This window comes from Tauraco erythrolophus, chromosome 5, assembly GCF_009769465.1.
Source record: "Tauraco erythrolophus isolate bTauEry1 chromosome 5, bTauEry1.pri, whole genome shotgun sequence".
NCBI lineage: Eukaryota > Metazoa > Chordata > Aves > Musophagiformes > Musophagidae > Tauraco > Tauraco erythrolophus.
The window spans coordinates 37997810-38012123 of NC_141469.1; the positions used below are offsets into that span (position 1 = coordinate 37997810).

Below are 14314 nucleotides of genomic sequence, written 5' to 3' on the forward strand. Positions count from 1 at the left end.
TTTTCAGGCTTACTTTTGGAACAGTGCTAATTCTTATTACTTTCTTTCGTAAGTAAATTTGCAGTAAATTTTCCCATTGTTTCTATATTAATTTAACTATAAAATAAGCAAAATACTGGAAATGAAACATACCTGGTGGGGCCACCATTCTCTGCCATTTTTGAAACAAGCAAGTCTTCAAGCAGTCTCGAGGACTTAGATTGTAAGTTTTATGTCTTGACATCAGTTCCTGCATTGGCTCCAGTATTACACACAACTGAAAGAAAAAGTCAGAGTAGAATTATTTAATCTAAGCAAAGACTCGGTTGATCAGTATTTACATAGCTGGAAAGTATATTCTTGGCTTTTTTCTACCGTTGCTAAGAGTATGCCTTGTACAGCTCAGTTTAATCTGCACTGGGATTGCAGGATCAAAAGTCCGAATCGAGAAATCTTTTGCTCACTATTTGCTATCTTAAGTATTTTTTTAAAAAAATCAGATAAACTTCAACTCTTGTCTTTCAGATTACAGAGATTTCAGAAGAGTAGAAAATTTTCATGCTTGATTGCCAAAGCTGCAAAGATGAATTAATTGCTGCTGCCCATAGCAGATTGTCATTCCCATACAGCAAAATGTACACACAGTCATCTTCTGACCTGCTGCACTCCACAGTGAAGACTTCCCATAAATAAGGGTTGTAAACATGTTCTTTCATCTTGCAATTGCATGCAAAATAATTCAGATAATTTTGTTCCTTTCTTGTTAAGAGGACTATACATTCTTGTCCCATCAGATGAATGACATGTCCGAGAAAAAAGAGAAGTGTTTTATTTTCTTTTTCATCTTGAATGCTTTATTATGTCAAAGCTGGAGATCTCTGAAAACATGGAATTGCAAGCAAACACCTTTTTTAAATACAGTCTTTTTAAAAAATTGATATTTTTTAAATAAAATAAATAAAAGAGAATAGATATAAAATATAAAAAAAAATAAAATAAATAGTTATTTTCTATCTGTTCACTTAATAATTAAACTCACTGTTCACTGCCTTTTGCTCTTGTTAGCACAGCAGATCTAGCATAAAGAACACAGTGAGCTGGTTTCTATTCCCTCCTGTTTATCACCACAGAATCATTTCCAGTCAGCTAAACCTTATGCAAAGCCACAGAAGACTTGCACACATGCAATTGAGGGTTTACTCTTGCTTGCAGGATCCTTGGTTTTTGATCATCCTGCACGAGAAGAAAAAATCCAGGTTGACCCCTAGGTTCCACCTGAAATTTGCAGGGCTGGCACATAGGAGGAAAAGGTTCCTTACTTGCCAACTAGCACATTTGATAAGGAAATAGCTGACACAGAATAAACATGGAGGCTGCATGCCATTTTTAGAGTCACTTTTCAAAGCAGAACTGCATTTAGAAGTAGGGGAAGGTTTGGCTTCTTTTTACTAACAGAAGGCAGCAAGTTGGTCAAACTATTAGAAGTTGGAAAGGCAACTGCAGAAAGGCATAACTTAAGCTGAGTCTTGTTGTGCGTTATTTACTTAATTTTAGCAAGTCTTACTGAAGGAGCATCTTAGATTTACTTCAGCAGGCGATGTTTTCCTTCCATGTTTTTACAAATATATAAGACATGAGGTGAACTCTTCTCTCTGGGCTGCAGAGCTGATCAATGTTTGCTCCATTCTCCCCATGTGCACCCCACTCTTGTTCATATAAATGGAGATGCAAAGTATGCAGGGGAAACAGCTGAAAGGGAGCTGCCATGAGCACCAAGAGATTAATTCAGTGTTTAAATATTATTGTGTATTGGCATTGCCTTTTGATGAGCCTTTCATTAACAGCAGTTAAAATAGAGATAATGTAAAGCTGCAGGGAGAATGAAGAGCTTCAGTATGAGGAATTATTTTTTTCCAACTGCAGAAATTGAATCTGCAGTTGCCTCATTGACTTTTTTCTTACATAGACTTTATACATATATTTTTGTAGATAAATATCTGCAAGGTAATCTAATAGACGGAGAGCTGCTATCTGATTGTGCACTTTGGGCTCAGATTTTCCTCTGGTTCAATATTCTGGGAGAAATTAAGAGCATCAGGTCTTAAAGTACGTGCAGGATTCCGTTTATGCTGTGAAAGAGGTGTTGTATTTTGAGTTCTCATACAATTTATTCTGAAACCTGCAGGCACTTGCTCAGGTTTTGTGTGCTTGTGTGCGCGTGTGTGTGTGTGTGTAAGAGAGAGAGAGAGAGAGGGGGAGAGAGAGAAAGAGAACCATGATCATAATCGACACCATTGCTTTGGTTCTCACAAGTCTGGGTTTCTGGCAGGGCTGCCTAAATTGTCTCTTTGTGAGTAGATAGTAAATGGCATGAGAAAGATAAGTGTGATAACTCTTAACAAAATAGTCAGCCTGGGCAGAGCACTACGCTCACATAGCTCTTCTGCTTCTGGGACTAAAAGTATGTAAATATACATGTAGGGTCTTCCAAGATTTCCTTAGGGACACTTTATTCATGACACATTTACTCCTCCGTATATATTTATTGTTGGCAACAAAGAGAATGTTTCTTCTTTATCATCTGGCAAAGATGTTTCCTATTGTGCACTAACCGTAATGTGCACTCAGAACTACGCAGTCCCTGCTGTCTGTAGATATCTTGACTGCTAATCCTGTCTATAATCTCTTTCACTTCACATGCAAGATTAAAACTGGATACGGACTTGAAATGTAGCAATGCCTGACTGATCTCAGATTTTGTGACTCAAAATGACACGCGCCAGGACCCCTACACTGGGACAAGGGACGGTCTCGTCTCCTGGACATTTGGGAGCTGCATGGACTTGTGTGAACTCCTCTTCTGGTTCTGGGACTGGGGAATTCTCAACCGTTTTCTCCATCTAAAGTCTGCAAATTGTTAAGGTCAGCTTTGGATGCCTGGCTAATAGAAGAGCATGGCACTCTATAGTGACATGTCCACTTTAAACATGTCTAGCTCATGTGAACAGGGCACAAATGTAAAACAAATTGGATTAATGATGATTGATATTAATTCTCGCAGTCTTTTTCAGTTACCTTTGAGACCTAGTTGAAATCTAAAGTGACTCAAAACCAAATCCCTGAAAGAGGAAAAGATCGTGGTCCAATTATCTTATGTCTGAGGAACCTGCCAGTTATGATCAGTAGCTTGGTTTTCGCAAAAAGCTAGATTAAAAATGTGGGGATAGGATGCATTTAAGAGCTAGGTTGGCCAAAACCACCTGCCATCTTTAACTGCTAGTAACTGGCAGGCTGGTTTGACTGCATCATTTTACAAAGTGACTTCTTAAAACAAAGCTAACAAAATGTTTTACATACTCCTACATTCAGTGGCGTATAGAAGAAGCCCGAGGCTTAGACTGCCTATTCCCCACAGATCACCTATTCTCACTCTGTGAGATTCCTTTTCAAAACATCTACTTTAACATTTTTTCAAGCATTGGATAATATTAAAATGTACGAATCTTTACTGTAGTACTACAATAATAATATTTGGAACAGCAACAAAAACGATCTCTTCTACAAGTGTTTTCTGCACAGCACAGAATCAGTCACCCAGGAAAACACCCCAAAGACTTAAAGACTCAGTGCAGTGACAATATATGATCACAGAAATAATTTCTACATTTCTAGGGACCCAGAACCTTTAATGGCAATGCTTGACAAGACAGAGTTAGACATTTCCAGGCTCCACATTTAGGGAACATGAAAGGTGGGACTCATTTGCCTGCACACAGGTGTCTAGCACCAGATGAAGTGCCCTAGGTCATCCTGGATCTGATCCATCTGATAACTCTTGATGCCCCAGAAGGACACAAGGCTCCATGTTGATGTTTCAGGCACTAGAAGGTGTCGTTAGTGTGTGGGTAATTGAATGAAGCTCAAAGTTAAAAGAAAAAATATGCTGCTTTTAGCTTTTAAAAGATATTTGGAAGAATGCATATCATAACAGATGATACACTTTCCCTCTGCAGTACTAAAACCTACTGAAAAAACTCTACATGATGCTTAGTAACCCAATATTGTTAGGATTAGTTTGCAGTCATGTTTTCTCATTTGAACTCATCACAACGATGCCTGACCATTCCTGTGGAGCTCTTGCTGTTTCACTGTCATAGCTGTGAGTTGGATACACTGCTAGAGACGAACACAGTGCTGTACAGTGAGAAAAGTTGTTGGCATGAAAAGTTTATATCAATGGGTGCCCAGAACACCCTAGGACACATGCACACATTTTCATGCTGTAGAGTGTCCATGATTTTGCTAGAGTTCCGAGTAGATCCTATGGACAGTTCATCAATTACAGGGCTTGGATCCAGCTTGAGAAAATGGTAATGTTATACCCTTGAGGCTCAGGGAAGTGAAAGTAGTGAACATAATAAAGCACTTTTTTTTTTTTTTTTGCGTTAGTAAAAACACATCTGGAAGGATTTATTTATTTTTTTAATGAATTTTTTATTTTTAGAGGAGAAAACTAGCATTTATAGGTTTCAAAAACTGTGTTTTCAGAAGGGAGTTATACGAGGAGATACTGGAGGCACTGCAGACAGGCGTTGGAGGGGTCTGAGAATATGGATCCACACGTAATTTCCTGCAATATTTCAGTTATCAGCAGAGTCAAAATCGGCCTTCACAGGTAAGTGGTCAGATTCAGCTCTGAGATCACTCCGGTCACACCAAGAATGGATTGAGCTTTATGAATTTTGTTCTAACGCCAGGTTTCTATTCTATTCTGAGACTAGACGCGCATTCAGATAGCAGTGAAGACGAGCAGAAAGACCCGTGTGCAAGCCCTCTTTTACCTCACTTTTGCATACCGTAAGCTTACGTATTCCATTGCTAATTTAATTAGCAATCACCCTCTTCAGTGAAACCCCTCATCTCCAGGAGATTTTGTCCCATTTCCCGTCGTGAGGGTTCGTAGCGCTGCCGGCGACGCCGCAGCGGTGCTGCCGGCTGTGAGCTGCAGGTGGCAGAGGCAGCCCGGCTAACAGCTCACCTGCTCGGAGCACAAAAGAGCTGCCGCCTTTCCGGCTCTCCATGCCCTCCGCATTTTAAAGAGAATTCAGTGGGACTCGAGTCCTGCAGTACTTGGGTGGTGAGACTGACGTAACCACCAGCCGGTTTCTTTAAGGTAGGAAACAGCTGGTCAGCAAGTGCTGGTCAGCCCACGCGTCCCAACGTCTACCAAAAGAAGCGAGTTTGGAGAATGGTATCTTCCCATGGTTATCCGTTTGGTCTGTATAAGCAAAAGTTTCACTAACAACAGTTAAAAAATGGAATTACCTAAAATTTTCATGCAGATGACACTTCAAAATGTTAATGCATGATGAGATAACATCAGTCTTTCTGAATCAAACCAGCCAGGAACCTGACGAGGGTCCTCCCTGAAGTTTTACTGAAATTTAGTTTTAAGTCTTTGATGCTTGAAACTTCTCCTGGTTGAATGCCTGTATTAATCACTTGAAAATGATAGGAAATGTTGCATAGTCAGACCTCAGAGATTTACAACTCTTCCTAAAAGTTATAAAAAAACAGTCGAATGGGAGTATTTGTCACTGTCTAATGTTCAGGCAGGAGGTTGAGAGTGAAGGTATACCTGGAGTACACAGTGCACCCTTGAAGGGGTTCAGTGCCTTCTTTTAGAGCTCATTTTTTATCCTCCACAAAGATTCTGAGTCATTAACTAAAAAATCCAAACAAAACAACATTTTATTTCTACATTGAAATGCAGAATTCCCTCTGCATACCCTATACATGCTCTAGAGACAACAGCTTCAGTTAACGCTGCCAGTGAAATTTCCAGTGCATTTCCCTGGGAAATTTCCAAATGCCTCAGTGCGTTTCCCTGGGAAAGGTCCTATTGGTTTCAGTGGGGCAGGATTTCTGAAAAGAACTGAAATGCCTCTGCACACTGTTTTACAGACATCCAAAGATGCACTTTTCCAGAGGCCCATGACATGTTACTGATACATCTACGATGAGGAAGGGGACACTATTTATGGATATTTTTTTCAGTTCCTGTGAAAGAGCTATACCTGAAAATCTGACTTCCAGGAGTGGTGTCAAAGCCCTGTACAAGTGCTCTGCGCCCCCGGCAGTATGGTTCCGAAACAGTAATGCTTTGCTGCAGTCCTCAATACAGTTCATTCTTTGGCATTAGAAACAGGGAAGGCTTATAGCTGAGTTTAAATTTCTCTGCTCATGCTTGTTTTTCAAAATTAATGTAAGTATCATTCCTCTGCAGAACAGAGGAGGAATGAAAATTTCCTAGGAACATATTGCTGCTTCTTTCACTGGCTGGCTTGCAATTCACTGCTCAAAATAGCTTGTGTTTTTTAAGAATCACATGTGAATACAGAACATTTTCATCTTAAAAACCGTCTTTGTTTTCCATTAAAAACATGGAGATATAAATGAGAAATGTTTTGGGGTTTTTTATGAACCAGAAGAAATGAGGGGTTTTTTACATACTTGTTTTTCTGGAGGGGATTGCTTTGCTTTGTTCTAAGCTCTTGCCCAGTATGTCAAGTCAAATATAAGTCTCTTCCATCAGTGCGTTTCAGTGGATCAACTGTATCCGTGCTCCTTCCCTACATGATAGACTTTAAGCCAAAATAAGTGCTTTTGAGATTCCCGTCACTCAACATACTAGTCTGCTACCTGTTTTCACTTTTTGAAGGGCCACTGTACGCTCCTGCTGAGATGTGGACACTAATAAGAAACATTCATTGTACATCCCATGTAATGATATATTTGGAATGAATAAATGATCAATCTTGAAATTTTGCAATACTTAGTGTAGCAAGCAGCAAATTCAGTAACCACATCAATTTAAATTTTAAAAGTAGTTCTTTTAACCTGATGCTTCAAAATCCAGTCTGCAAAGGCTCATTTATTTTAGTGAAACCTTACATGATCTTTGGGACAGAATGAAAAGGCAGCTCTCAACCCCAATAGTTTAAGTAGTCCAATACCATAGAGTAATCCCTGACTTGTTTACTGTCACTACTGTTCTCTCTGTATTTCCAATTCCTTTTGTGCCAAAGATTTTTAAATTGGCAGTGTATAAGCAGATTGAAGTCCTTGGTTTTGCTACACAGGTAGGGAACAATATGAGCTTTTGGTATCCAGAAGGAGGTGGGAAACTGCTCGGAAATATGGTATAGGCACATTTACTGTATTAACTCCTAAATGAAATACATTTGCTTTAAACACACAGCAATGAAAAGGTTTAAAAACTGTCACTGAAATTTCTTTCTTTAGGCTTTGATTTAAAATCTTGTTGAGATGAATGTGATTGCACCTCTCAAAGAAATTGGTTTAGACTAGTTCAGGGCTCAGCAAGACAGTGCTGCATCAGCTTGGACTTGGCTCATATTTTAAGTACGTCTCCAAAACCATATGGAGTGGATATTTTGTGTTAGCTTTAAAAAAATGCAGAAACTCCTTCTGCAGCACAATACCATAGCAAGAGCAGATTCTGGGACAAATTCCATAACCCTATATTTACTGGGTCTGGGGTGTACTTAATAGCCACCACTCTACACTGGAGAAGCTCCCATGTTTTGTGACTGCTCACCATGCCGAGTCAAGAAATATTTATACTTGCAATCACCTAAGAAGCTAGGAATTAGAATTTCCAGCTTAACCTTTGCAATATTAATGATCATTAGGTTCTATAGCTTATTATTATTTATTATTTATACAATGCTAGACATATACACTGTTATTTTACAAACTACTGAGCCCCTCATTCCGAAGAGATTCCTATCATCTCAACTAGATAAGAGGGAAAGTACTAAGCCAGGAGTAATTTGGCAACAGTAAGGCATGCACATGAAAACAACAATTTCATGCAGCTATCTACAAGTCCCTTGAGGACTACTGATATATATTTAAATGGTTCTCACGTGTTGTCACTTGAAAATATGACTGTTTTGCTATGCAGATTGCCTACCACACATTAAGCAAAATGTCATTCATTTCATTGATAATTTGGTTATTTAGGAAACATTGTAAGATCAATTCTGCCACAAGGTTCCTGGAATTCACTATTTCTTTCCTGCATGTTGCCAACCCTGCAAGATGCAGTGGGACGACATGCAACTACTGAAGCTCCATGCTGGATTCACTAGTAAATACTCAGCACTCCGTAATGTTTATTCATCCTATGCTCTGCCCTGAATGCCAGTCTAGGACTCTCCAGTTTCTCACTAACACCCAGAGGTAGCGAATGATTTCTCAATAATGCAGTATTCAGCTGCTCGATTGCTCCCAAGCTACACAGCTCATCATGTTTTTACACTGCTCTGTATCTGCAGCCATTTCAATTCCCAGCAACAGTGAGAATGGAAAGAAGCAGCATTCATTTCAGGTAAGGCTAAGCTTAAAAAAAAATACGTGTTTTTCCAGGCAAATACTATAAGTGGGTAGGAAATAGAATCAGTTCTTAACACAGTACAGCTACCACCAGTACTGCAGCTAATTCTCATTAATGTGTCAGATCCCAATTTAATTTCTTTCTCTCTCTCCTTCTCTCTTTTTTTCTTTTTTTTTTTTTTGTTTCAAGCTGGCTAACAGCTTCCACCAGTGCTCTCTCCTACATGCACTCTGAAGAAATTCAGGTGATTATGGAAACTTTGCTAGCTCTTGTGGCCATTAATTCTGCCCTTTCATGTGGTGGCATCAGTGACAGCATCAAACCTGTGCGCCTGGTTGGCAAGGAACCCAAACTCCTTTACAATTCAAAAAGCTTCTCCCACCCTCCTTCCCTGCAACCCAGCCAGGACTTCAGGTTGCTCACCCCCCCGCAGTGTGACCATACTAGCGAAAGGGCTCTGAGTTCAACACTTCTGTAACCAGAAAAGCATTCCTGTAAATGTCCTTGTTCTTGCAGAACTGCTGCTGAAGTGCTTTGCAGACAGCTGAGCACACTGTCCCCTGAGGAGAACCTCATTTGAGGGCCTCCTTAGCATTCATATTGTACCAAACTAAGCATTTCTTATGCTGGACGTGAGCAGTCTTAGTGACATCTTCAGATTATATGTAATGAATGGTGTGAAGCATCTTTGAGACACTGTGTAATGACTGCTGAACTGGACAGATGTGCTCTGCTTTTCCTGTCAGAGGGGAGGCACTCATGCTGGAGCTGCATTTGTGGAGACGAGTTTGATATCTGCCTTATTTAGTTATCACTTTGGCAGTACACTCATCCTTACAGCATGTGCTGGAATGAATTCTGTTTCGCAATACTCTTAAGCATTAAAAAAATGTTTCAGGCCTCCCAGTCGTTGCTGTAACTATTTGATAACCTTCTCGCCTCAGACTTTTTGAAAAAGTAGCTCTTTTTACATTCCTTGTAATTTTGCTTAATCTTTCTATTTAGATCTATAGTTTATGGGTTTAGAAAGAAGGTCTATTGTTCATATTTTTCCTTCTCTCTTTGAAGTTTTAATACAGTTTTTAAATAGATTTATATTTTTTAGACTCTTTGCAAGAACTTTGCAACTTTAAATTATTCACTTTTCCTCTCATTACCCAGACATTAAAAGAATGTCCTTTCAGTAAACACTCTTTTTCCTATTCACCCTCTGTACAATAGGGAGATGTTTTGGAAAACTCTTCCTTCAATGGCATCACACAAGTCTTTCAATATTGTTTGCACCAGCTGGGCTCATGCCTCTTCTGACTTCCTACACCAAAGTGAACAGTGAAGGTTATCTGGTTCCTTTCCTTTTCCCCTCATGACAAATCAGACAAAGTAAGGGCAGTTGGTTTCCATAACACAAGTAGATGTTCCTGGAATCCTAATGGCAGAGGCAAACTGCATCCAGTTGCTGTATGTATTTTCAGCTAATGAAAACAAAAGGACTTGCAGGAGAATTCCCATCTTCCTCCTGATGGGCTTAGTTCTGAAGGCTGTGAAAACCCAGAATCTGAATAATTCACCATCTGAACCTTACAGATCTCCTGGTGCAATCTGCCCCCACCCAAAGTATATAGATTGTTTGGTGGTTTCTGCAGTGAGGTCAACCTTCTTGAGCCTTCTCCTCGAGCAGGGATCCTAACTGCAGAAAAGGATCAATACATCAAATCGCAAGCCTGCATCATAACAAAAAGTCTCATACAGCCCACCATATTTTGTGAATCTTCTCTCACAACTATCTGTATATTCAGTGATCAATAGGAAAGATTTGTGTCTTACACAGATCAGAATTAAGCTCTTAAATGATTTTAAGAGAGACCGTAAAATTTATCTTTGTAATTTAATTTAACATTAGTGTTAAATTATATTGCAAAGTGCATCATGTTGACTGCATGATATGATCCTTTATACTGCAGTTGGTATTGCAATGAGTATCAATTTCAGAGAGCTTGTCAGGACAAAATTAAATTCTAATGTAAATCGGAACAGATTCATTGATTTCAGCCTATGCTGGATTTGGATGGAGTTCCAGCATTATATGGGGGTTGAGGCTGGTCTGTAGTAATTAAGAGGAGGAACTAAGCACTTTGGACCAAATTTTTTTTACTTGAGCCTTGTCCTATGAACTAAGTGCTCTTTTTTTTTTTTTTTTTTTTCTTCACATGATTATAGGTTATAAATCAACACAGAAACCCAATATCTGTTGTTTTACCATACTGTATGTCGGTGGCCTGGTGCAAAGCACATGACATTTGAAAGCTTTCTTAATTTCATTTTCTCTAGACAGTTCAAAAATCATACAGCTTACAATTCATTCTCATTTCATTATTATTGCCTCTGCTCCTAACACAATCACCAGTTTTATTTCTTACACAGTACTGAGTTAAGAACAAAACAAGTGTGGCTTTGGAGACTGTTGTGCACTTCAAAAGAGGTTCTTTCCTCTCTTGTTCTTTGCCAAGTGCAGATATTTAATAATTAGAATTCCTTAATAATCCACCATTACAGCCAGTCCGAACAGTATCTTTAGGAAACAGCATCGGAAAGGTCTACTTCCCTGTTTGCCATCTCCCATCACTATCACGTGTGATGTTGCTGCATGACATTTCCTTCCTCTCTATTTCTCCAAAGCCAAACAAGCAGTTCTGAGTCAAATCCGAACACCTGATATTTCTGATATGCAAACTGTTAGCTTTTTCTATTTGTGCAACAATGAGACCTTATCAGTTTTGCCGCTTTTCATTTTGACTACAAAATGCATCCAGTATCACTCTTCACCTGTGTCCCTGGCAGCTCCCTTAGGTTCAGATGGAATCCGGTATGTTGTTTGTCTTGTTCAAACTACTGCTGATCCAAACCAAATCACAGCATTAGAAACAAGATCAAGAGTGTAGGGACTGCATTTGAATGCTGACAATTTTTAGTGTGCAATTTTTAGCTGCAGCTCTATTACAACTTGGAAATAAGTTTAGGAATGTTTTCATGGTGAAGTGGTCTGGAGACAGAAAATGCTGCCTTAAAGCTACTGAAAGCAGAACAATAGGAGTGGCTATGCCTGGCCAAAAAACAAGTTTAAAAATTTAGTGGTGCAGCTGAAGTGCTAGTTTAGTGTATAATTTTTTGATGATACTTCAAAATATGTGCCATAGATGAAGACACTCTTTATACCAAAAAACAAAACATCACCTTCGCCTTTGATTTTACACATTTACCTTTGTACATTGCGCTATTTTCAGGTTTCCTTGTAGAAGAAATCAGCTTTCCTTCATACACTAGATACATGTGAAGATTCATACATACTGAGGCAATACCACAACTATGATTAATCCTTCAGACTAACGTGTACATAGCAAGTCTAATCTTATTTACAACCATGCAAAAAGAAAGCTTTTTCCAGAGTATAAGCAGCCAGCTCTTCTGTGTCATGAATCTCTTCCCCCATCCATATAAAATCCTCTTGTTTCTATACTGCAGCTCAAGCACAAATGCAGTGTTTTTCACATAACCAGTTCTATTTTTAGCCTGAATTGTAGGAAGTCTGCAGCATTAATAAATGGAAGAGAAGTACAGAACTACACCGCATGGTAATGTGCCAATGCAAAAGCTAGCTTGGCCTTTAGCCAATGAACTGTGGCTAGATGTTAGAGCAACGAAAGTAAAAACACCACTTATAATGGAATGATTAATAAGCTGACAAACTTCCATGCATTTATTTCATACTTTTTGAATGCCAACCTTATTAATACCAACATAGTTTCTATTTTATTAGTGATATCTCTCAGCCCTAAGCATAGAGAGATGTATGTGTATTTTTATATGTGCAATTGAGGTTTGCTTAATTCTGTGTTCAAACAGAAAGGAACAATATAAGAAGCAGATGACACTTCACAGTGCAGAGCTTGACATAGGAAAAAAGGAATAAGGAAGGAGCTTTTCTTTATAAACTAATAAAGCAGCTCCACTAGACATTAAACCCATTGTTTCATGATTTTCTCTCCTATTGACTCTGCAATTCCCTTGTTTGGTACCAAAATTATGAAAGCTAAAATCATCCAGAGCCATTACGCAGAGGACAAAAGTTCATAGTTCTTACAGGGACACAGAGTCTTCTGTAATCTCTCCACTTCTCGCCCAGTCCACAAAACTTGTCCCAGTACAGTTGCACTGTGGACAGATGGATGTTTATATAAAAGACCTTGTGCCTCAACAAAATTCCATTTCAGGGTTATATAAAAACAGCAATTACTGGAAAATGGAACTTTTTAATTAAACGTATTCGAAGAAAGTAGGGATTAATGACTTTAAAGTACAGAGTATTTAATGCTTGCAGTCATAGATCATCCACTACTGAAGCTGTTTTATCACCATCAGGCAACGATGCTTTTAAGTATTGATAGTGTGTGTGTTAATAATGCTTAAACTGTTTTCAGAACAATATAACTAGCAACACAACTAAGGTACACTATACCTATTATTAAAATTATGTTTTAGTAAACTTAATTCATAGCAACATCCTCAAAATAAATAAGGATACACTTCGGATCATGCTAGTTGTCCCTTGGCTCAGTGAACTGTGGATAAGCTACATTTTGAATCTTTTTGGTAATGTTGATGTAGTAGGGTATGGTTCCTGATAATTGTCCCAGAAAAACATAGTAACTGCTCATCTGAGTCTCTGATTTGTAGGTAGGAAGGAAATTATTACTTTGCACTTCAATTAAATACAGGCAATAAAACACAGGCAAAATTATTTACTGGTTCTGAAATTGTGCCTGCACAGATCAGAGCTTGGGTCATGCTCATCTTAAAAATCAAGCTCTAACTCTGTACTTCACATGGATCAAATACTGTACGGTGAGTACAGAAACTCACTTACAAAAGTCAAACGAAAAAAAACAAACCACCAACATCAGGTTTGTTTTTCTGGCAAGAATTCTATTCAGGTACAGCAAAATCAATACTTTTCCTCTGACTGTACACAGTGTGCTCGAGCCATTCTGTCAGGATCTATACAAAAAACAGAGATGGGATTTAAGGTGGGTGGATCTGACAGTCAGGTGGAAGTATAACACACCGGCACGCGTGGCCCCCGCTTCCCGGAACGACTGCATCTCACAGCGCCGGGGGGGGCATCGCATGCGGTGATGGCAATGCTGTACAGCACCCGCTCACACCAGTGCTCGGCGGTCTGTGGGTGCTGCGGAGGCAGTCCCCGGGGAAACACATCTGACTTCCCCCCTGAGCGGGAAAAGTGCCATGGCACAGCGGCTGCAGCCAAACGGGGACAGTCCAGCCTCCTCCCACCCCCGCCACGCTGCGGCACAGCACAGACAGGAAGATGGAGAAATACCAACCAAACCGACAGTCGCTACGCACTTAGAAAAATCAGATTACCCAGTCTGCCTGGTATGATACCGGATCATTCAACTCCCTTGTAACTCAGGATGCTGTACCTCAGCTGGACCTCCCCTGCACTAATCTCCTGTGACATGAAATGGCTAAGATCTGTGCTCCCTCTTTCCCCGTGTATGTAAAGAAGTGAACTAAAAAAGCAAACAGGAAAAAACAACCTTCTTAACCCTTTCCCTGCTTCTGTTTTTCCCTCCCCAGTCTTTTAGAAGCCCGTCATGCGGTGGCTCCTGAGATGCACCAGCATGATCACACACTACTTGGTGTGGCTGCTGTCTGGTCTCGGTGTGTGTCTTGATATGTCTGTGTTGAATTTCTGGGTGAGTTGTAAGGGTGAAATGGAAAAAGGAGAGAGCAATAACACACAATTGTTTCACAAAAGGAAACCTTTCAATGGTTGTCAAATTACTTAATCCACAGACTACTTAGATGAATAACTGAGCTGCCAGCTGAAAAGGA

The 14314-nt window shown here is 39.5% G+C and overlaps 1 protein-coding gene across 4 annotated transcripts in view; it reads right to left on the reverse strand.

Moving 5' to 3' along the window:
* LDB2 (LIM domain binding 2) overlaps window positions 1–14314 on the reverse strand; it is a 222640-nt gene that overhangs the window by 10431 nt on the left and 197895 nt on the right. For all 4 annotated transcript variants that reach the window (XM_086611663.1, XM_009983662.2, XM_009983661.2 and 1 more), the window contains exon 6: window positions 133–256. In XM_086611663.1, coding sequence (XP_086467789.1) covers window positions 133–256 — 124 coding nt within the window. The remainder of the gene's footprint in view (window positions 1–132; window positions 257–14314) is intronic.